Source organism: Pelodiscus sinensis, chromosome 17 (assembly GCF_052426305.1).
Source record: "Pelodiscus sinensis isolate ZL-2025 chromosome 17, ASM5242630v1, whole genome shotgun sequence".
In the NCBI taxonomy this organism is placed as follows: Eukaryota; Metazoa; Chordata; order Testudines; family Trionychidae; genus Pelodiscus; species Pelodiscus sinensis.
In genome coordinates, this window is record NC_143068.1 from 18,134 (window position 1) to 41,243 (window position 23,110).

The 23,110-nt window shown below is 43.6% G+C and overlaps 2 protein-coding genes across 3 annotated transcripts in view; both read right to left on the reverse strand.

Moving 5' to 3' along the window:
* Nucleotides 1-1,368: 1,368 nt before the first annotated feature.
* On the reverse strand, nucleotides 1,369-13,164 carry DYNLRB1 (dynein light chain roadblock-type 1). The gene is made up of 6 exons (XM_075901536.2): nucleotides 13,079-13,164; nucleotides 9,738-9,795; nucleotides 8,919-9,086; nucleotides 5,310-5,385; nucleotides 3,600-3,767; nucleotides 1,369-1,894 (listed from the first exon to the last, which is right to left on the reverse strand). The coding sequence occupies exons 1-6, from the start codon at nucleotides 13,162-13,164 to the stop codon at nucleotides 1,851-1,853; spliced, it is 600 nt and encodes a 199-aa protein (XP_075757651.2). The 3' UTR covers nucleotides 1,369-1,850.
* A 906-nt stretch (nucleotides 13,165-14,070) lies between these two features.
* The window catches only part of ITCH (itchy E3 ubiquitin protein ligase), a 106,154-nt gene continuing 97,114 nt past the window's right edge, over nucleotides 14,071-23,110 (reverse strand). For both annotated transcript variants that reach the window (XM_075901534.2, XM_075901535.2), the window contains exons 22-24: nucleotides 21,649-21,745; nucleotides 21,148-21,220; nucleotides 14,071-18,072 (exon numbers count right to left, since the gene is read on the reverse strand). In XM_075901534.2, coding sequence (XP_075757649.1) covers nucleotides 17,973-18,072; nucleotides 21,148-21,220; nucleotides 21,649-21,745 — 270 coding nt within the window. In that variant the 3' untranslated portion in view covers nucleotides 14,071-17,972. The remainder of the gene's footprint in view (nucleotides 18,073-21,147; nucleotides 21,221-21,648; nucleotides 21,746-23,110) is intronic.

A 23,110-nucleotide genomic window follows, 5' to 3' on the forward strand; every position in this document is an offset into this window, starting at 1 on the left:
GAGCTCTCCCATCAACATACTAAAACCACCTCCACCAGGGGCAGTAGCTACCTTTGTGGGAGAACTTCTACAGCAGCGCTTCTGCCTGTCTAACATGTCACTCAGGAGCAGGGGGGTGTTTTCCTGACAAAAGCAGTAGCATAAACTTGGCATAGGGAGAGACGGTTAGGTATCCTCCGAGCAGCCCACATTTTGTGTATTAAAAGCTAAAATGGTCAGGTCCAAACTGGGGGCAGGTGGTGGCTTCCACTTAAAGCTCAAAACTCATGGGCTGTGTCTACATTGGCACCCTTTTCCGGAAAAGGGATGCTAATGAGACCAGTCGGAATTGCAAATGCTGCGGGGGATTTAAATAGCCCCCGTGGCATTTGCATGAACATGGCTGCTGCTTTTTTCCGGCTCGGGGCTTTGCCGGAGAAAAGCGCCAGTCTAGACGGGATCTTTCGGAAAATAAAGCCTTTTCTGGAAGATCCCTTATTCCTCTTAAAACCTCATTCCACAAGGAGTAAAGGACTACAGGGATGTTGGAATAGCGAGGCCGTTCCCCCCTCCCCCCCCCAAGATAATGGGCTTGCTGTGAAGACGCAGGATTAGCTATTTCGGGATACTCTGGTATCCCGAAATAGCGCTGCAGTGTAGATCTAGCCTTATTGTTTAGGAGGAGTTCTTGAACAGACACACTCTCATATATATGGTAGATTCAGGAAAACAAAACAAATTTTTACAAGACTTATTAGACATTCAGAGTCTTGTTTTTAAAACAAGAGGCATGCTATGACACATGCATTTGTGCATCTAATTTGCCTGAAGAATAACTACAATTGCATGTTCACATCACGTTTGCAGGTTACTGTAACAATTTGCACATGTAGGTATCCAATTTGCATGCCTTCAATTGTTTACAAACCAAATCAATTAATAGCAGCTGCATGTATACTGAAAACAAGAGCGAGCCATCCTATTGCTTCAGTGCATAAGCTGATCACTATCAGGAATCAGAAAAGGATTTTTGCACCCTCCCCTGAAGCATTCATTGCTTAGTCAATGCTCAGGACTGGATACCTGATTAGACAAATTATTAGACTGTTCTGGAACAGTAATTCCAATAGATGAAATCCTGCTGTTCTTACTCAGGACAATCCAATTGTATTTTCCTTTTTTATCCCCTGGTTTAAAGGTATGAGGTGAAAATGCATGAAAATAATAAGTATGAGGTGAAAATGCATGAAAAAGTCACCAGAGAGAGTACAACATTGTGAGGTAGGAATAGCCTCAGGCACAGCTGAGCGCTTTAAAAGATTGCAGTAAGGTCAGTCACCAAAGAGCCACTGAAAATTTCACGAGAAGGAATAGAGACATGAAAAAAAATACCACTATGTTGACACTTTTATTGATTTGAAAAGGTCTGACCTTATCAAAAAAAAGTCATAAAAGCAGCAAAAGAAAGAAACAAGATAAGTTGTGAGCAATTAAGCTTCATATTTACAGTGATTCAAAACCAATAAAGTAAAACCATAATTCAGACAAAATTGACTGGAGTGTGCAAACCACAAGGATTCATTTTTAGATCGCACTATTAGAATTTCTATTATATTAAGTTATTTTCTTGAACACTAAAAGAAATCTGTCCATTTCTGACTGCTGAAGTCACTTGATTTTAATCCTCATACCCCTTTCAGGGAATGTCATTTTAGTGATACTTTTACTTCTTTGTAAATAAAAAAAGAGCGGAATGCTTTCCGCTTGGTCATTTTTAAGCTGGCACAATAGAATTAACACTAATGCTTTGTTTTTGGCTATTAAATTAAAAAAATATCGGGAAGTGAGGGAAAACCAGACTAACTTAAGTCTCATTCTGTTGGATTCTGGATGACGATCAGGAAATAGTCTTTATCTGTAAAGGGGAAAAAAAAAAAGTTATTTCTCCATTGTTAATGCTCGTTCATAGACTAAGAAAGTTTTCTTTTGTTTTTTTTACCTTGCACATTTATCATACATCGATAAGTGACAGAACATGTCACCTACATAAATGTTCATCTTCTCCACTTCTACTTTAAAGTAGCATGAGACATTAACATACTTGACCACGAGTGTTAATTAGTAAGCGAGGTGGACTTGACAGGCATTTCCAATGGCTAAATATGGTCAGTCTTGCTAATTTTTACTGTGGCACCTCTGTAGAGAATGGAATACACCAGTGAGGGGGCTGCATGAGTAACCCTCCATCTCAGTGGGCCACAAGACTGTCATGACTAAAACATCTCCTGAGACAGGGTAGTTCTACTAACTGCGCTTTTGTACCTAGAATTTGCAGGGTGTGCCAAGTGAACCAGAGCAGCACTTTGATTGGATGCAGAGGGGGTACATCGCTCTCACAACGTTGCATGCAATTAGCACACTTTTCACTTCACGTGCACAGTACTTCTGTAATACCAGTAGAAAAAAATCTGTATGGATGAAAACCAGCAGAATCTGGTAACTCTCCAGGGGCAATGGTAAAGAAAATGTCTCATGTGCTACACAACGGACCCAAAAGGGCTGATGCGGCCCTCGGCTACAGGTTGCCCACCACTGGATACTCCAAGCCGATGTAATTTAACTCAGATTCCTACATTCTGAACAATACTCACTCCCACTTTGCACCTTTCATATGAAGATTCTGCAGCACAAGATCCACATAAGCTTAAATCTCTCAGCCATTCCCACTGCATCTGTGCCAGCACAAATAGGCTGTTATACAAAGACGACTTCTTGCCCTGTGCAGTCAAGGTGCTGCTAGATTATTTGTTGTTTAAGTTTTTCTGCCTGAATAGCTACTTATCACAGCTCCTCCACTGGTCTTAACCGAGGTGAAGGGACATATCTGAGCCCTCTACACTTGGGTAAACAGAACCCATATTCCATCAGTTTCCTGTTACACTCTCTGGTGATTTAATGAAACATTTTGGCCTTCTCAACAAGAGACATTTTCTCTTGACATAGTCAATCAATGCTATATCATTGCAACTTCCAGTGTTTCCAGGGCACTGGTTGCTGCTGGTGTTTTAACCATCACATTGTCTACACATGGTCTGAGCAGTGGCGATAAATTAACAGAGTAGTGTAGACACAGCCTCAAACTGAGAGATTTTATGACCTGCAGGTACTGTAATATGCATGCGACTCCAATCTTGAGAATCGGCCAGCCTCCCACTCTGGTTCATGTCAGTCGTTAACTCCAACACCGCTGATCTGAAGCAGAACACAAAACGTGTTCTGCTAATTTCAGACGCTTCTGCTCTTATCTTGAAAAAGGCAAAACACAAGAGGATGTTCCCTCAAATTTACAGTTTTACTGACAGTGAGATGGGAAAACTAATTCTATCATGAAGGGGGAAGAATTGTTTTAACAGAATGAGACCCAGCTCTGAACTGAGTATAGTACCAGAAATTCATTGGATAGAGCTAAAGCATACTAAATTAGACAGTCACTAGTAGGATTCACTTCAGGCTGTACAGATATGGTGCTATAAAAAGCTGGACAGGGAAGGATGAGACACATGTCATGAGAAAGGAATTCCAACAGGAAGCTTTGAAGTCCAACACCGAGAGGCTTTTACCTGGAGCAATCATGATCTCATTTTTCTTGGAGCGGATCCGCAGGAACGTCAGGTCATTCTGGGGATCAATGTCTCGCACAGTGCTCCTGGCCTTCATGATGAAGCTGTGCATTAGGCCTGCATATTGCACTGTTGTAGAATTGTCCACTGTGCTTTTGATAGGAATACCTGCAGAGAGACAGTAATTGTAGCAAGACTGTTAATTATGGTAATCTCTGAGACTAACTTAATTCCTGGCTACCCATTAGATACCTTTAAACCTAAATAGATTTTAGGCTTAAAATTTAGCCTATTTAAAAAAATAACTTTTTAAAACAAAGTTTGACCAGAAATGCTCAGTGAGCCGTGCCGAAATGGGGGCTGAGATATAGACACTGTCCTGCAGAGTAGGAAACCCTTACAGCACTACAGTCATGGAACCACTCCCAAACGTGCAAAAAAAAAGACGCTACAGGAAAAGCCCGCAAGGAGCATGGATGCTGGTGGAACGGAGTTCCTCATCACCATTGGGATCAGAGCCCTCATAGGTTTGTGTACCACAGAGTTTAAATATTTTTTCTCCAGGGGGGCAGGTGTGCTTTACAGCCAGGCTCCATACAAGCTGGTCCGTTGGAGGCTGCTAATGGGTAGGAGCTTTCCTTAGGGATGGGGGACAATTAGAAGTTGCTTTCCTCCGTCCCAGCCTCCACCAGAGGTCTTTCCAGTATCACCACCCTGTCAGAAGCCGAGGAGCCAAACTCAGCCCACATTTATCATATGCTGCAGTATAGGACTGATGCAGCAGCAAAGCTACTGTTTGAGCTATCTGTTTTTATAGCACACCAAAGACGTACATGCCACAAGCACAGCCCAAATATTTGATCTTCCTCCTACTGCTCAGACACCACCACCACTAAGGAAGGGCAAACCAAGTGCTGATTTGTAAATTAGGTCAATGATCCTATCTTCCAGTTGGCCTATATGCATTTACTGAATGTCTTTCTCCTACGACAACTATCAGTTAAATTAAAATTAAGTACAGGCAGTCCCCAGGTTACGTACAAGATAGGGACTGTAGGTTTGTTCTTAAGTTGAATTTGTATGTAAGTCGGATCTGGTACATATTGTAGGGGAAACTCTAGGCAAACATTTCTCCAGAGCTCAGTTTTATTCTCCCACACCTCACTTCCATCAGTCCTTTATTCTCAAGCTGAGGTGTCTGCTGAGAAAAGCCGCTCCGCGTCTCACTGGTCTGCTGGGGGGGGGGGGGGGGGGCGCTAGCTTCGCGTCTCCCTGGTCTGCTGGGGGGAAACAGCTAGTGCAGGGTTGCCTCACCCCGTTTGTAAGTAGGGATCCGATGTAAGTCGGATCCATGTAACCCGGGGACTGCCTGTATTTAATATACAGTACAATCAGAAACCCCTTTTTATTATATTGGCAAAATGAGCTTGCCTTGTTCTACATTCTACACACTTTGATATTCTTCTTGGCTGCGAAGTTATTCTTAAAAAGCCTGGGGGCAAATTCTGCTTTCAGATATATTCTCTCAATGCTATGAACTTCAATAAGGCTTGCAGAGAGGTATCTTGACATAACCTGCCTCTCTACAAAAGGAAAATATATCTAGAGACACATTTAATATCTTTAAAGATCAATGAATTTGCTATTTACAAAGTGCCCCAATCTAAAAAAGTAACATCCTTAGGTAATACAGCCTTAGTGACACAACACCTTCCGAATTAACAACAATGATTCCTTGGACTCCCTTTTGGCTCTGAATTCGCTTCAACGTTTCTTCCACTTCAGCCTGAAAAATAAAGAAACAAGGTTATGCAACATGATGCCTTGAAGGTGCAATCTGTCTTCAAATAATGCTTTGTAATAATATATTTGGAATTAACACTGAGCCGAGATGATTCCTGTAGACATTACTCATTTTCTCAGCGTAAACCAGAGCTATTTTTGGCTCTAGCACATCACCAAGATCCTTTTAGTTGATTTCAAGCCCATTGTTTTCTCTTACTCATTTGTCATAACCACCCTTTGGAAGCCTGAAACCTGTTTCCTAATACTTCTTTCACCCTCTCTCCTCATTCATCACTGCAATACTGGTTTCTCATTATAAGTTTGCTCACGGGCACAAGGCCACACACAACAGTTTTGTTATTGTAGGGTTTCTCATTAGGGCTCCTATAACTTTTATTATTTTTATTAATCATGATATTATTTTACAGTTATAGAAAGGACAACACTGCAGCACGTTTTGAAAAATATACATGGAATTTATAATCAATCATTAGAAAATATCGAGTTTTGGGTTTTAGACTCTCCCTCTTCATTTATCAAAAATATGCTAAAGGCAATAAGTGTAAAGCAAACAAGGGGAAAAACCTGGTCTACAACCATTAGCCTATAACAACTCATCGTAAATGGGCAATTGGTATCTATTGTCAACAATTTACTACTTTAAAAAGACAATCTGCAAAAGTATTATTATTAATTTATCATCTTTGTAAAATTAATGTCAACTCAAAGATTTTGAAAATTTTCTTAGGAATGTTCACTCTTACATCAATCACAACTGACTTGGAATCTTGCTAATGGTGCCTTATGATCTCAGTGGCCCTAAGCATGATTCTGCATGGTATCAAGTGCTCCTTGGCAGATGCTGGGCACTTGGAACTCCCATTAAAGAGAATGGGGAGCTGAAGCACTCAGCATCTTAACTGACTGGTCTCCACAATGCAACATTAGGCAAAACAGATTTCTACAAACAAAATAATGTGCTTGTCCTCACGGGAACAAGAAAACGATTGCACAGAATAGGCAACCATGTCTAACACAATGCTAACTGCTGGCAACTATAAGAATCAGGCAACAGTAGATTTGTTTTGTATCTGCAAACTTCAGTTTGCCTGTCTTATCTCACACAGAAAGGAAGGAAAGGAGTTTTTTAAATGTCATGAGCCATCCATGCTTTATGAAAATTGGCATTATGCATGTTCATATCCATAAGTCAAAGATGCTTTACACAAGGTATTTTGTTTAACAAATTTTAAAGTTACAAACTGGTGAATGTTTAAAGCCTATTTTGGTGCATGAATCTTGCTTGTATACGAAGCGTGGATCTGTTTATAATTCTAAGTATGCTAATTAGGGTAATTACTGATACTCTGGAAGCTTCTTGGTTTGGTGATCAAGTCAACAACTATGAATGGTTTATTCTTCCTAAAATTCCTAACTGTGGTTAGTCCTAGAAAGACACGTGGCAAGGCCACCTGATGCTGAAACCCATTTTGGATCTTGTACTTTTCCACTGGAGGAAATCGCCAAACCCTGTGTGCTTATAGTAATGAAGCTAGTATTGACATTTTACTTCTAGTTATTAGTCAACCAATCTATGCAACTATATCCTCAGTGTTACATCATGAGCAATTGAACAGCAAGTAAAGGCTAGGGACACACACACACAATTTATATACCTATCATCTCCACAAGCAGTTCATGGACTACATTTTGAAAGGAAATTTAGATCAGTTCTAAACACTAAAATACCAAAAGCATTTATAAGGCTATACTGTTCTTCACAATTAAGGCTCCTTAACACCACTCTGGAAAAGCAAACGAGCCTTCAAGTTCTTACACCTGTTTTATACTTCTGGGGGAATTCATTAAGAACAATGAGAACAATCCACTAAGCAGGCAGGTTGCTACTAGAGATGTAATTGTGTAGACAATTAACTGATGAATTAATAAGCAAAATCTTCTTGGTTAAAGTTATAAACTACACACAATGCCCCCACCCCCTGACAGTAAATTTTTTAGCAGGCTGGCCAGCAGCCTGGCTCAGTCCTGACTTGTGCTGGGTCCCGGGACCTACCCCTGCTGCGACTCTGCATTTAAAGTGTATCAGGAACCAAGTATATCAGTGTATCAGGAGCAGGCAAATATAACTTAGATCGGGCCATGATAAGGTGGGTGCATAATTGGCTGGATAACCGTAGTCAGAGAGTTGTTGTTAATGGTGCTAAATCCTGCTGGAAAGGGATAACAAGTGGAGTTCCGCAAGGGTCTGTTTTAGGACCCGTACTGTTCAATATCTTCATCAATGATGTAGATATTGGGATAGAGAGTACGCTTATTAAGTTTGCAGATGATACCAAACTGGGTGGGGTTGCAACTTCTTTGGAGGATAGGGACATAATTCAAAATGACCTTAGCAAGTTAGAGAAATGGTCAGAGGTAAACAGGATGAGGTTTAATAAAGAGAAATGCAAAGTGCTCCACTTAGGAAGGAACAATCAGTTCCATACATACAAGATGGGAAGCGACTGTCTAGGAAGGAGCATGGTGGAAAGGGATCTAGGGGTCATAGTGGACCACAAGTTGAATATGAGTCAACAGTGTGATGCTGTTGCAAAAAAAGCAAATATGATTCTAGGTTGTATCAACAGGTGTGTTGTAAGCAAAACTCGTGAAGTCATTCTGCCGCTCTACTCTGCACTAGTTAGGCCTCAGCTGGAGTACTGTGTCCAGTTCTGGGCGCCACATTTCAAGAAAGATGTGGAGAAATTGGAAAGGGTACAGAGAAGAGCGACAAGAATGATTAAAGGTCTAGAGAACATGACCTATGAAGCCAGGCTTCATGAACTGGGCTTGTTTAGTTTGGAAAAAAGAAGATTAAGGGGGGACATGATAGCGGTTTTCAAATATCTAAAAGGGTGTCACAAGGAGGAAGGAGAAAATTTGTTCCTCTTGGTTTCTGAGGACAGGACAAGGAGTAATGGGCTTAAAGTGCAGCAGGGGAGGTTTAGATTGGACATTAGGAAAAAATTCCTAACTGTCAGGGTGGTCAAATATTGGAATAAATTGCCAAGGGAGGTGGTGGAATCTCCCTCTCTGGAGATATTTAAGAACAGGTTAGATAGACATCTGTCAGGGATGGTGTAGACGGAGCTTGGTCCTGCCTTGAGGGCGGGGGGCAGGGAGCTCATCGCCCTCCCCCACCCGGGGCCGCAGGCAGACAGGCCGTGAGGGGAGCTGGTTTTAAACCGGCAGCGGGGCGGGAAGGGACGGGGGGGGGGGGGGGGGGCGCTGGCTGCTGCCCGGCCGGGGCGTCACGCGACCAATACGACTTGCCCAGGCTAATCGGCTCTTCCGTTAACGGATATTTAACCGCCCTCGCTGCTAGCGCCCGACCCCCCGCGCACAGCCCCCCCCCCGGCCCCATGTCTCCGGCAGCCGCGCCGGGCCTCGGGAGGGGCGCGCGGGGCTCTGGGGCGGGCGGTCCCGACGCCACAGGCCCGGCCCAACGCTCGCGGCTGCGCCCCCCTCGCTCACCATGGCGCGGGGCAACCTGCGCGTGAAGCAGCAGCCGGACCGCAGCGGCACAGCCCTGTCACGGCACCAGCACGCATGCGCAGCTCCCGGGCCGGGGCCGGGGCCGGGACCGGGCCGCTCCGCCAGCCAATGGGGCTGGGGCGGCCGGGTTTCCGTCGCAGGGAGCGGCTGACGTCATTTCCGTCGCTGCGGGCTGCCCAAGCCCCGGAAGTGTTGGGGGTGTTGCCGGGCACCCTGTGTCAGGGCGCCGCCTGGCGGGCCGGAGCTGCAGAGCGCTCATGGAAATGGACCGGCCCGTCGCGGGACGTGGGGGTGACACGATTCACCCCGCTGCCCCCGCCACGGGCCTGCCCGGCCTTTGGTTCTGCATCGGAGAGAGAAGGGAGCCCCCGGCCCCACCGCCGCGTGCTCAGCCCCAGCTGGGCCCCGTCTCCCTCCCCTCCCCCCTCCCCCACTCTTGGGTCTGGGCTGCCAGCAGCCGCTCATCTGACGAGCGGGCTGAGCCCACAAACACTCCTGCCACCATCAGATGTTTCGTTCGCCTTTGAGGTGCTGCCAGGCCAGTGGCTGTTTTCTTAAGATTCTCCGCAGAGGATCCCAGCGCCAGACGTGTATTGGATTTAGTGAGCCCCTCACTGGTGTATCGCCATTTCCCTTTTCAAGAAATGCCGAGCTACTGCAGAGCTGCCTTATCTCTTCCATGCTGTGGCTTTCCCCTAGGAGGAAAGCAGCAGCCACTGGAGGAACAGACTAGGAACCAGCCGAACTAGTGGGAAGAGGAGTGGTGTTGGAAACTGACCCATAGGAAACAGGCGGCACATTCCTAGGAGATTTGTTGGCAAAAACTGCAGCTGGAGGACCTGGAGTCAGCACAGACCTGAAGAAAGAGGCCAGGCCAGGGATTTGCATTAGAGAGGTGTATGGCCGGGCCAGAGAACCCAGGCTGATCTAAAGGTTCCAGCTTTCTGGGACTGTTACTTTAATTGACACAGTTTTGCCTGGGGACTGAAGGAACCATTTGAGTTAATGGTTGTCTGCCACAGACCTCTCTAATGCAAATCTCATGATTTGATCAGCCCAGAAAAGCAGTGCTAAATCAAAGCAAAGAATGCAGATATATAGCTAATTGAAATTAGACTATAATTTAACTAAACCAAAAACTGGTCTGGTAGCCCTTTATAGATGGTATCATGAGCTTTCATGGGCACAGCCCACTTCAGATGACCAGAGTTGTGAGTTTAAAATTATTTCGCTTACACTAGAGATGGCAGCTAATGCACCTCAATCCTGGACTACAACACTCCTTTCCTTATAGAATCATAGAATGGGAAGGGACCTCCAGAAGAAATCAGGTCCAATCTCCTGCCCTCATGGCAGGATAGAGCACCATCTAGACTAGGGCTACTCAACTTTGGAAGCCCCGGGGATCACAATGATACTCTCAGCACATGCCAAGGGTTGCAACTTAAGTGCTGTTGCATATACATGCAAATATATATCCAAATATATGCAAATAGCTTTTCACACTGATAGGCATGAATACAAAGATTAAGGCAAGACTACACAACACGCAGGCCCCATTTAAGTCTGTTCTGTTGATATTAATAACATGCAATATTGACCTGATTTCCACCCGTATGACAGCACTTTTAATGAGCAATGACAGTCCAGGAATTTAACTACTAAAACACGTATCAACAGGAGACCATTATATAGGCTACTTTTGTGTTTTTGGCTCCCACCCCCAGGCCACAAATAAATGAACGGCCTGTTGAGTAGTCCTGCCCTAGATCATACTCCTTCCTAAGCAGTCATTTCCCATTTTGTATGGGTGCAACTGACCGTTCCTTACTAAGTGGAGTAGAGGTTCTACCTCCTTGGTTTGGTACCTGGGGACCTGACAGATCCCGAACAAGGGAACGTGCCAGACCAGACAAGGTCAATGTGGTGGAGGGAGGTGTCTGCTTTCCTCCTAGCCCCCGAGAGGCTCCGCTTTTCTCCAGGCAGCTCCACTGCCACCCAGGGCTCTGTGCTCCCCACAGTGCAAGGTGGAAGGGAGCTCTACTACTCTTCCACCCCCCACGGCTTAGCTGCTGCCTGGGGCTCCACTCCCCTGCTGGGGCTCCGCTCTCCCCAGTGGCTGGGGACTCCACTATTGTCTAGAGCTCCACTCTCCCCCTGGTGGCCCCAGGGGCTTCACTACCATGCAGGGCTCTGTGCTCCCGCTCATGACTGGGGGCTTTGCTTTGTCCTCAGAGGCACTGCTGCCACCTAGGAGCTCTGCTACTGACCAGTAGCTCCACACTCCCTCAAGCAGCTCCCTCCCTGCTGATGCCTGTGGCTTCCTGCTCCATCCACCAGCTTTACTGCCACATGGGGAGGGGGGGGTGGTTCTGCACTCCCCCCCAAGCCCAGGAGCTCCGCTGCCACTTGGGGGGCTCCATGCTTCTCCCAGCAGTTCTGCGCATTCCCTCAGCATCCCTGCTATGGTGCTGTAGCCAGACAAAGATCCCCCCCGTCACATCCATCTTGCTTGCCCCTCTGAGGTGCCTGGAGCATACAGGGCATAAAGAGCAGTAAAATCAGCAGTGTCTTTGAAGCCCGGATATGCTGGCTTATCTGACCCTAGATAACTGTAAACACAGATACAAGAGGGTGATCAAGCCAATAAGCTGACCTAGAGGCTGCAAGAACTGCCCTTGGTTGGCACCTATGTTGATACGATCACACACAGCTGTCCCTGGGAGAGGAATTGCCCACTGAGAAAAGAATGCCCAGTCCTCCCAATTTAGTTACCTCTCTTACAAGTGTAAATTAAGTTCACAGCTCCCTTGTAAGAACTGGCATCACAAAGACAACCCAGCACCATTTGGCACCATAAATAAAAAAGAGAAATACATGACCCCACAGGTATAAAGATGGGTCCAGCAGCACACTCACTCTGAGCGTCAATCTACCATCTACCTGCTGGTCGGGTTAGGTAATTGCCTCCCGAGGTCCACATGGGGACGCCCAGCCTCGTATTCGTCTTTCCCGGGGATTGAGTGACCGGTCCTGGCCTGACACACTGGAATCGAGAGACACAGAAGGGGGTAAAAATTGTACCCGTATGTGTCCTTTGTCTTAGTGCATAAATAAATTGAAAACTCTTTAAAGATTAAGCTGTCATTTGGTACCATTATTTTTGTTTTGTTTTTTTTATTTTTCCTTTTTCCTTTGTAACCATTTTAAGATCTGTATTTGCTAGCAGTTAAGTAGAACAATAGCCATTGTAACCACATGCTTTATAAGCTCCTTTAATAAACCTGTAACTGTTTTAAGTTTTTAACTGATTCCTCCTGTTGCTGTAACAGAACCAAACACAATAAAAAAAAACTCCAGCCGGTCATAAGGGCAGACGCAGTGAGAGCTGGGCATTTGGGCTCTGTTGCCTCCATGGGGCAGACCCTTGGGGCATCAGTCAACCTTCTTTAGGCTGCCTGCTGCGGAGGAACCTTGTGTCCTAACAGCTAAAGTCGTGTGTGTGTGTCCCTCTCTCTCTCACACACAAACCTCTGACCATCTGCTGACAGGTGCAGGGGGCTTCATGCTCCCCTCCCACCCCAAGACTGGGAGTTCCACTCCTCCCGCCAGCTCTACTGACCCCGGGGCTCCATCTTGGCCACCTCGTTTTACAACACTCCTGGCCGCAGCCCCCCCGCTTATCCCCCTTAGTGCTATCATAGGTACACCTGATGATGCCATAGCAGGCGTGTTGCTGAACCAGGGAAGTTTGGATTATGGCATTTCAATGTGTACTTTGCATTTGTCCTTACTGAATTTCATCTTATTTACTTCAGACTTTCTCTCCACTTTTCCAGATCATTTTGAATTATGACCCTATCTTCCAGTGCACTTGCAACCCCTCCACAAACTTTATAAGTGAATTCTCTATGTCACTATCTAGAAATCATTGAAGATATTGAACAGAACCTGTCCAAAGACTGATCCCTGCGGAACCCCACTCGTTGTGGCCTTCCAGAATGACTGAACCCATTGAGAATTCTCTGAGAACAGTTATCCAACCAGTTATGCACCCACCTTATAGTGGCTCCACCTACATTGTACCTTCCCTAGTTTATTGATAAGAAGATCATGCAAGTTCATATCAAATGCTTTACCAAAGTTTGGGCACTGCTTCCCCTTTATCCACAAGGCTGGTTATCCTGTCAAAGAAAGCTCTCCGGTCGGTTTGACAGGAATCCATGCTGACGGTTACGTATCACTTTATTATCGTCCAGATGTTTTCAAGTGGATTCCCTAATTATTTCCTTTACTCCTTGGGGCCTTCATCTTCACCCCAGCCTTACCATTGTACTTGGTCTGCTACACCTCCAGGATTCTAGTCTTGGTCACACACACGTCTATTTTTACTGAACGATGTGGTGATGGTTAGGAAAAACAAAAAAGGGCAACGAGACCCACTAGAATAATAGTCTTCCACTTCAGTTTCCTAAATAACTCACTAGGAAACAGAGGCTTGATCAAAAACATTGAGCAAAATCTCATACATCAGCGCTGATGAGGGCTGCATGCAAGGTCCTGTCTACATCGCATACATTATCCTGTTTAAGACAAGTACAGATTAGTTCCATAAATTCTGGCTGTGGTCCCAGTAGGAGGCTGTGATTCAACCCTGGGGAGATTCTCATACTAAAGCTTTGTTCCTTAATAGATTTTTTTCCTCCTGTCCACAAAAGCAAGAAGAAATTATGAACAGTTGGGTTACAATCATATTTCACCTTGGTTATGACAGCTCATGTAATTCGATCTGCCCTCCATGCCTCTCCACTTCCCTCCAAGCAGCCCAGTGAGCTAGACTTTGCTTCTTCAGAGCACCAGCCTCACTATGCTATAGGCATGGGATCCAGGTGTAACTCAGCTTTCAATAAAGCAATTCCTAGAAGTCAGGGAATTGTTTTCCTCACAGCCATATATAGCCCATTAAAGATTATCACATGGCTGAGTTTCACAGAGATTAGCAATGACAGAACCATTCCTAGAAGTGAACTGCTGCCCACAAACCAACTCTATAGCTCCCATTGAGCAAGGGAACATTTCATTGCAAAGGTGTGTTCATATTGGGACAGGAAATGATGACAGGAAGACCAGCTCTTTAAGTACTTTTATAAAAGTATTTGACTTTGAGATACTTTTACAATTACCTGAGTATTTTGAAATTACAGTTCAAGGAAAGAATGGAATTTCAGTACAATATTTTACAATCCAGTGCTGCTGATCCTAGTTCATATATATTCACTAGAGAACATATCCACAAACTCTGATTCCAAAAGAAAATGAAAAAGTCACCACACTCACATAAAACCCAGGAAGGGGAGCTGGAGATACCAACTGAGTAGAAGATGTTTAGATTACTAATCCACTGTAGAATGTTAGGAAAACATGAGCTACATGAATGTGAGGTATACCAGAGTATGCTTTTTTGCCATATAATAAAAACAGCAATATATTTGGTCACAAATTATTTTTCCTTTTACACAAACCAAGTGGATAGGTTAAAAATATATAAAATTTGCAACAATATAACATTTTAAGTAATGATCCTTTAATTAATAATTTTATTAACTTAACATTTTCTGAGCTACCCAGAAATATCAGACTGTGTTAGCCATAAGATCAGTAGGTCAAAAATGTTATAAGAAAATTAACACCTTCCTAAGGCAAAATTCCAAATAGAGTTATTGTAACTCTTGTGGAACTAGATGCACTGACATTGGCACATGCATACAGCAGAGACAGTGTCAGTTTATTGTAATGTACAAGCTGCTAAATCTATGTAAAAGCAGACATTTGTTAATCTCTACTGAAGATCTCACTTGGAAGCCAAATTCACTCAACCCATCACATGGTATACCAAATTGTATGCTTATGCACATGATGTTTCCCCCAGGTCCCCATAAAGAGCAGGAGAGGGCATTAAATTGCTCATATTAATTCCTTTTTATTTCAACATAACATGCTGTAAAAAATTAACAGATTTGTTAGTATTTACAATGCTTACAAGGCAAAATGTATTTTAAAAGCAATTTTTAGTTCTGTTTTCAGAAATATTGCTAATTTAACACTTACTATAAACCAATTTTTAAATGGTCACATTTTAGACAAAATGCAGTTATTCATTTTACAGTTGCATTTTTCAGTGAAATATTTCCTATTTGCAATATTTTAACATGACTTCTGGTGCATGGGATATCCAGCCCCCCTTTTCCTCCTCCCAAATACAGCAGTAAAGACATATAAACAAGCTATTTAAATTAAAGGAAGAAATGGAGTGAGACCCCAGACTGCAAAAATATATACAAGCATTTACCTTTTTCCTGAACTAAACATTTCAACCATAAAAATATTCAACAGCCACACCCTATAGAACTAGGGCTATGGCTATTTCAATTATAACTATTCTTTATTTTAAAAATATAGGGCAGAAAGCCTTTTGGATGATATTTATACGTTAATATTTCTAGGTCCCTACATGAATCATTATGGAGAACACAAACTATTTTCCATAGCTTAATCTTGCATTATCTCACTTAATCTAATCTCTCTCGTAAATATGTTAGATAACTAGGCTTCATTATAAGAATTAACAGAAAATATTTATAAGGCTTTTGTTCCATGAACCATATGCTGTAAAATCAGTCCGATGTTTTGGGAGCTGGCAGACATTCTTCCAGGTAAAACGAAGTCAGCTCAGTTTTCATCCGTGAGTGAAAAGATAAAAGTGGGTCAATTTCTCCAAAAGCAGCAGCATGTTGACCTGCGTTTCTTGGACTACGCATGGCAAGGAAGTAGCACACTGCAGAAGTCTAGCCATTCCCCCTTCTTACGAGCACACGCGGAGGAACAACTGACCCTTTGCATGATCTGGTACCGAAAAGTCCTCAATAAAAGTTAGGAAACTGGGACAGCCCCTGCTTTGACCTCTTCCAGCTCCCACAAAGGGCTTCTGCCTCCAGAGTCCCAGGGCAGGGCTGCATTAGCAGGCACTCCTGCCCTGGCCAGGGCCATCTCTTCCCACAGAGACACACTCAGCCCATGGCAGTTTAACCAGCTGAAGCAGGGGTGGGCAAGATACAGCCTGCGGGCTGCATCCAGCCGGCCAAACTGTTTGATCCAGCCCGCAGCCTGCCCTGCTGCTCCCCCACCCCCAGTCAAGACCTGGGGGCGGGGCAGTGTGTGAAGTCATTCACTGTTCAAAGCAGCTGACAGCCAGCCCCCCCCCCCCGCCCAGCCCCCCCCCGCCTCTGGTCGCCAGGAGCCCCAGAGCAGCCATCAGCTGCTTTGGACAGTAAACAGCTTTACACACTCCCCCACCCCAGGTCTCAGTTGGCATGGGGGGGGGGGGGGGAGGCGAAGAGTTGCATGCAAAGTCTCCTCCCCCGCCATGGGCACATGGCACCTAGAGGAAACTGCCAGCTGTTCCCCTTAGGTGCCCCTGGCAGGGCGTGGGGTGAGAGACTTTGCATGCTCCCCTGCCCCCAGACCATGATTAGCCTGGAGCAGAGGAACACACAAAGTATCCTCCCCTCGCCAGGGGCCTAGAAGGAACCTTCCCTTCCACCGGAGGCCTCTGCCCCCTTCCAGAGCTGGCCCATGACCACGAACCAAAGTTCGTGCAGTGGCCCTCCCGCAAAAATTATTGGCCACATCTGATCTAAGGGAGGAAGGCCAGGGAGAGAGCTGATCATATACAGAAAGTGCATTAATTCCAGAAGAGGAAATATAATGTAAAAAACTACTGCATGCTGCTAGAGTATCGTGATACTAACAGATTACAACTGGAAGTCAAAGATGTTATCCAAATCAGAAGAAAACAGTTATCACTTGGAAGCAACTCAGGGATGAATTAGTCTGAACACATTAGTTCTAACCTCTACAGAGTCACTGAATTTACTGATATTACAACATTGGGCAGTCTTTAATCTCTGACTAAACTGGCCAGTACTGACAGTCTCTTAACCAACTACAGCACATCAATTTGCCACCAAAATTAGAAACAATGTAATTTTGAGACCACTTTGTAGCATGTTTTAGATCCAGCTACACTGACTCTTCCTGACAGCTGGATAAAGTCTTAGAAGAAAACTATTTGACTGGGCACTTAACAGCCACATCGAGTCTATTTTCCATTAATTCATCTGACAAGAAACATCAATCTGCAATGCATTCACTTGCAATCCCAGGTGGTTTTATCTTTTGCAAAATAAGTGTTGAATAACCACAGTGTTAATATTGTATCTGACGTTAAGTGCGTGTCTTATATGGAAATGGATCAAAATTCTTCAGAGATAGGAGAGGATGCTCAAAATATAGCAACCACCTCAGAGAGGCTTTTATCATGCTAGAATTAACAGGATTTTTTGTAAAAATCAACACAACAACAAAGCTCTGTCCTGGACGTGTGCAGTAGTTCTGCATCCCCTTAGTAATGATCTGAATCAAGAAGAAATATAAACAGGCTCCAGAGGGAAAAATCAGGTTACACTTGAGCAAGAAACAGCAACACAAGCAATGGATCTGCTTCTAGTACCCAGAGGCTGGTTACAAGGTGGCTCTAGTAACACTGTTGTAAAGAGGCTTATGAAGATGCTGCCACATTGCAGCTACCAATGGACTTCCCAATGCATCAGCAGCAAAAGAAATGCTACTAAAAAGGAAAGAAAGACTAGTTTTAAAACACTGTCATTAAGGAGGATGCATTCGAATTAACAAATAGTGAAACAAAGCAGAGCGAGAGCTGTATTACATCTCTAGTGAGGTCAGATTGCATTTGCAGATGAATTATTTGCTGATTTGGTTTCTGGAAGGGCTCGGTAGAAATCCAGAGTTAGTGGGGATGAAGTCTCAGAATAACATCCATTTACTTGCACACTAGTAATTGTTTAAATAAATCCTAGTCAAGTCTACTTTACAACGAGATGTGCAACAAGCAGAGGAAGTGAAGAACGGATACCACACAAGTCCACGTTCTTTGGGGTGCAAATTCACATGTGATTACTCTTGCCCAAATCCTTCTGTTTCTTCAATTGCAAATAATAATTTTTCCTTCAACTGCTCATAACTCTTGTAGGGAGGCAGGTCCAAGCGATTGAAACTGAAAACAAAAAATTAAACAATGGCTCAAAATAATTAAAAAAAATCAGAATGCCACAAAAACAATTGTTTCACTAATACATGTCCCATGAACATAAAACCAAGGCCAGGGTACTCAGCTCCCCACTAGCTAAGGTAGAAATCACACGTATTACACAGCTATTCATATTAAAATCCACTGATGGCCCAGGTCTACACATTGTCAAGAGGTGACTAGTGATTTCAGATGCCTTTATTGCTGTGCGCAAAACTTGACACACTTGAAAGAGACTGGATTTCTAGCAGTGTTGAGCATTCAATCTCTGAAGATCAGATCTCTTTCTAGTGGGGCTGGACTCGATGACCTTCCGAAGTCTCTTCCAGCCCTATGATTCTAGTGCTTTAAGTTGGGCATCTAAAATCATTAGTCACTTTTGAAAGTATGAGTCCTGGGAATATCACTCTACTTAAAACTAATTATTTTCCCTCCCAAGACAAATTAAAATAGTTGAAGGAATGACAGTACCAAAGGCAAAGTAAATTTCATCTTTTCTGTTTTTACTTTTTAAATCAAAGAGGAATTTTTCTAATATAACATGAATTGTGATTGTTGAGATTAAAGTTGACCTTTATGGAGGTAAATTTACTATACTATTAGATTTGTGTATTCTAGCATGCAGTTGTGTAATCTGCAGTGACATCTATTTGCCTGATTTTCAACTTCCATTTAAAGAAATTGTTGTGAAAATAACCTTGAAAATGTGAATCGTGTATAAAAGAGGTATTCTCTCGCTCAGTTTGGAGACAACAGCTTTGCAAAGTTTCAACTGACTTAACTCAATGATATGTTGATTCTAAAATTGGCATATGTGTTTCATGTGTGTGTTCAAGTATTTTATAGACAACTACGTTATTAGGAATATGAAACTAAAATGCTAACCCCATTCCAAACTGCCTCCCCATGCCTTCATAAGTGGAGAAATTAATACTGCAACACACACACATAGATACTTATAATTTATTCAAAATCTTTTTTTAAAAATAAATGAAGCTGCCATAGAATTTCCAGTATGCTGTACCACAATGCTACAGAATATGCAGACTGTGGTGCACAATTTTACAATTCCATCCTCCATACCTTATACATTAAAAACATGTTCTGGCCATTGAAAGTTTCAAATTATTTTGTAGTGAATAAGAGCAGGATTCTAACAATATACAACAATCAACTTAACTTTAAAGTGATGAGAAATTTGAGCTTCTCTGGATGCAGGAAGGAACAAATTTAGTATTTTCAAATGGCAACAGTTGGACTTTGTTGGCATTCCATCTTCTTTGCATTAGATATACTACAGTGGGAAACTCCATTCCCACAGAGACCCTTGCAGTTTTTGAAACCGGTAACTAACTGAGACATTCCTTTGGCCAGATGTTATGTAACGCATGCTAACAGTACGGCTCTGTCTCCCAGGATGACTGCACTGCATACAGAGAATTACAGGACTTTGTGCTAACAGATTTAATCTATTACCTCAAGTGGCAGAAGTTCATGCTTTTAGATCTGGAGGTTTGGGGTTCAATGACTGAAGGTGTGACTTGCCCAAAGATACTCTCACAAAAGACAGCTGGCTTTGAGCTAAGATTAAAGCTTTATTTACAGAAAATGCACTCACAAGGGTAAAAACTGCTATAAAAACAAGTATTGGAGCAGTAGCCGTGCTAGTCCGTACGCAACAAAATACAGTAAAACTCCAATTGTCCGGCATGCAGTGGTCCAGCACTCCTGATAGTCCGGCACCAACTGGAACCCAGAAGTGCTCCGGCCAGCCAGACAATTGGAGCTGCTCTACTCCCGGCTTCCGCAAGTCAGCGGCTGCTGAAATTGACCAGCCGCTGAAATTGACCAGTGGCTGACTTGGGGAAGCTGGGGGCAGAGCAGCTGGAGTGCTGCCGGATTGATCCCACAGCGCTGCCCTCTCCCACACTGAGCAGTTCCCCGACAACCCCCCACCTCCACCCAAAACTCTTCACAGCCCCCCTTCTGGGGTCACCCCCTGGTCCTAAAGGTGCTGGCATATCGGAAGTTTACTGTAGTGAGGAGTTCTGTGTACCTTAAAGGCTAACGAATTTATTTGTGCATAAGCTTTCGTGGGCAAAACCACACTATGTTAGCTGCAACAGCCGATGAAGTGGTTTTTGGCCTCAAAAGCTTATGCCCAAATCAATCTGTTAGTCTTAAAGATGCTACAAGGAACCCTCATTTTTATTAAAAACAACGAACTCAATGTTACAGCTATTCATAATTTCTGAATGTCCTGGGTCCATTTTGTGTCACATACTTTATTTTTACTAACACACCTGTCTCAGCTGCAGCACACTAGTCCAATGCATCTGCTTAGCTCTAAAAAGCAGTCTTGATATCATTTGTGCTTTCCCTGCCATACTTCAAAGCATAGACTAATTGTTGTTTTTTTAATTTTATCCTGTACAGACTAACTCGGCTACCCCCTGAAGTCAAGTACCGAACTATCAACTGGGGCACAAATGCCAGAAGAAATGCTTTGTATCTGGATCTAGCTGCTGAAGGATTGTGTAGTGTTTGTTAATTTCCTTTTCCAGGCAGTTCCACTTTTGCAGAGAGAACTGTTTGCTACAACTGAACAGAAAAACAAATGGAGGACAATAAAAAGGGTTAAAAAGGAAGAAGTTAAACAAATTATTATCCTCTGGTAACAATTATGTGGATCACTAAAGTTTAGAGAAACTATGAAATTGTTTTGGTATTACATTAAACTATGATTTGGTTCAAAATGATTATCCATGCTTACTTAGGGCCTGGCTCCAAATGGTGTGAGAGGTATTTGCTACCTCAGCTGAAGCTAATCACAGGGTGATTATGGCTGTAAAACAAATTCCAGGTGTAAGCTCATTTTGGTTTGTAATCTCTATACCCCAATATATTTCTGATAATTCTTTATGCATAGAGCCCTAAGCAAAATGAAGCTATATTAACCCTTGCTGAAATATTCAAGTAGCCCATGTCAGTAACCACAGGTTATTAGAAGGACAATAATAATCTAATCGAATGAGTACTCACCAAGTATGACTTCTAGGTAACCAGTTTTCTTTTCCAACTTTTTCAATACAAAACTTTTGGGGTCCATTGCTCCCTGCAATAAAATAAAGTATTTTAAGGTGATGTTCCTATTTGCAATGGGCATGAGAAAGTGTGGGACAGCTAGCTTTCCTTACACTAGATTATCTAAAGCACCTCAGAAAGACAAGATTATCTCAACAGGAAATAGAAGAACAAAGACATTTGCCTCCAATCACTCGTCTTTACCCAGATCCAACCACTGACACGGTGAAAGGCACAAATTAAAACATGATTCTGATGGATGTCTGGAAGCACTCCAGAACAGTGTATGTTTTTCTCCAACTTTTCATGGTTGAAATATAATGGGGATTTATGAGAATAGCTGGTGAAATGTACTTGGTTGGATTCATTATAAAAACAAGCTGTTCAAAATCAGTCACAATATACAGTTCTGTCCTTTCCAATAATGAGCTAATACGTTGGAAGGGCTATTCTGCATACCCATCAGGTCCGCAAATCCTCCAACTGGTAATCTGCACGTTCCTGTAACAAACTGCAATAGTCGCATTCTCTTCTCATTGTCTATTTCTTTCACAAACTGAAAGGGAATGAATATTAAACAGATATGTAGGTGCAGCTTTTACACACATAGTTAGTTTCATAAACAACATCAATGATGTTAACACATTACAGGTTGAACCTGTCTAGTCCAGCAACATCGACAGACTGACATGATTTTAATTAGTTGGATGTCCACGTATCATGGCTGTGAGACTTTGGAAAACTTGTCCAAAGTCTTGGCTCTCTTTGTTGTGTGCCATTATTTAGCTCTGATTTACCTCTAAAATGTTTTCTAAGTGTCCAGTAAGCAGTGGAAGTGTTGGGAACGGTGCTAGACAATACTGACCTCCTGTGGTCCGCAAATTCTTTGGTTCGGCACTGGTCAGGTCTTGAGGGGCTGGACTAGAGAGGTTCTACCTATAGTTATATTATTGTGAAAAGCCCCTGGAGCAGTAATAATGGTTTGCATTGGCCATCAGAAAATATTAGTAATAGTCCCCTCCGCCACATTCTGATAGAAGAGGGGCACTAATTCCCTGCACATCTAGCCTTAGTAAGCCCTGGGGGTCCCTACAGCCACAGGGGAAGGGTTAGTGGAAAAGGGAGGCAGTGCAGGGTGTATCCTAATTTCACTACGCTCAGCACCCACAAGGCAAGAAAAGGCCAGGCGGCTCCAGGTCAAGTAGCACGCCGTACTCAGCAAATCCACTCTGTTGCTTTGAGGCCTGGGGATGCCTTCCCCTTTCCTGGGCTCAAGGCATCTGCTGCCTCCTCTGTGATCTTTGCCTCCTCTTAGCAGGCAGACTAGGCTGGCCTGGAGGGCAATATGAAGTCTTTTTCACTGTGGGGATGTAGAGGCATGAGCACTTTAGAACTCCCTTAATACTTACCAGAGTATCATAGAAATGTGGGCCTGGCAGGTACTTTAAGAGGTCATCTAGCCCAGTCCCCTGTCCTGAGGCAGGACCAAGTATTACCAAACCCAGCCTCTGACAGGTGCGTGGCTAACCTGATCTTCAAGTTGCCCAATGGTGGAGATTCCACTCCCTCCCTGAGTAATCTATTCCAGTGCTTAACCATCCTGACAGTTCCCTAATGTCCAGCCTAAATCTCCCACGTTGCAATGAAAAGCAATTCTTCTCCACTGATGACAGGACAAGAAGCGAGAGCAATTTCTCGTCCACCTTGCTGGAACAACCTGTTAGGGGCTTGAAGACTTATGTCCGCCCTTAGCCTTCTCCTGCCTAAACAAGCCCAATGTTTTCAATCTTTCCACACGTCTGCTAGATCTTTAATCGGTTTTGTTGTTCTCCACGTCTTTTCTGAAGCACAGTGCCCAGCACTGAGCACTGTCCTCCAGCTGAAGCCTTATCGGTGCAGGGCAGAGTGGAAGAACTTCTTC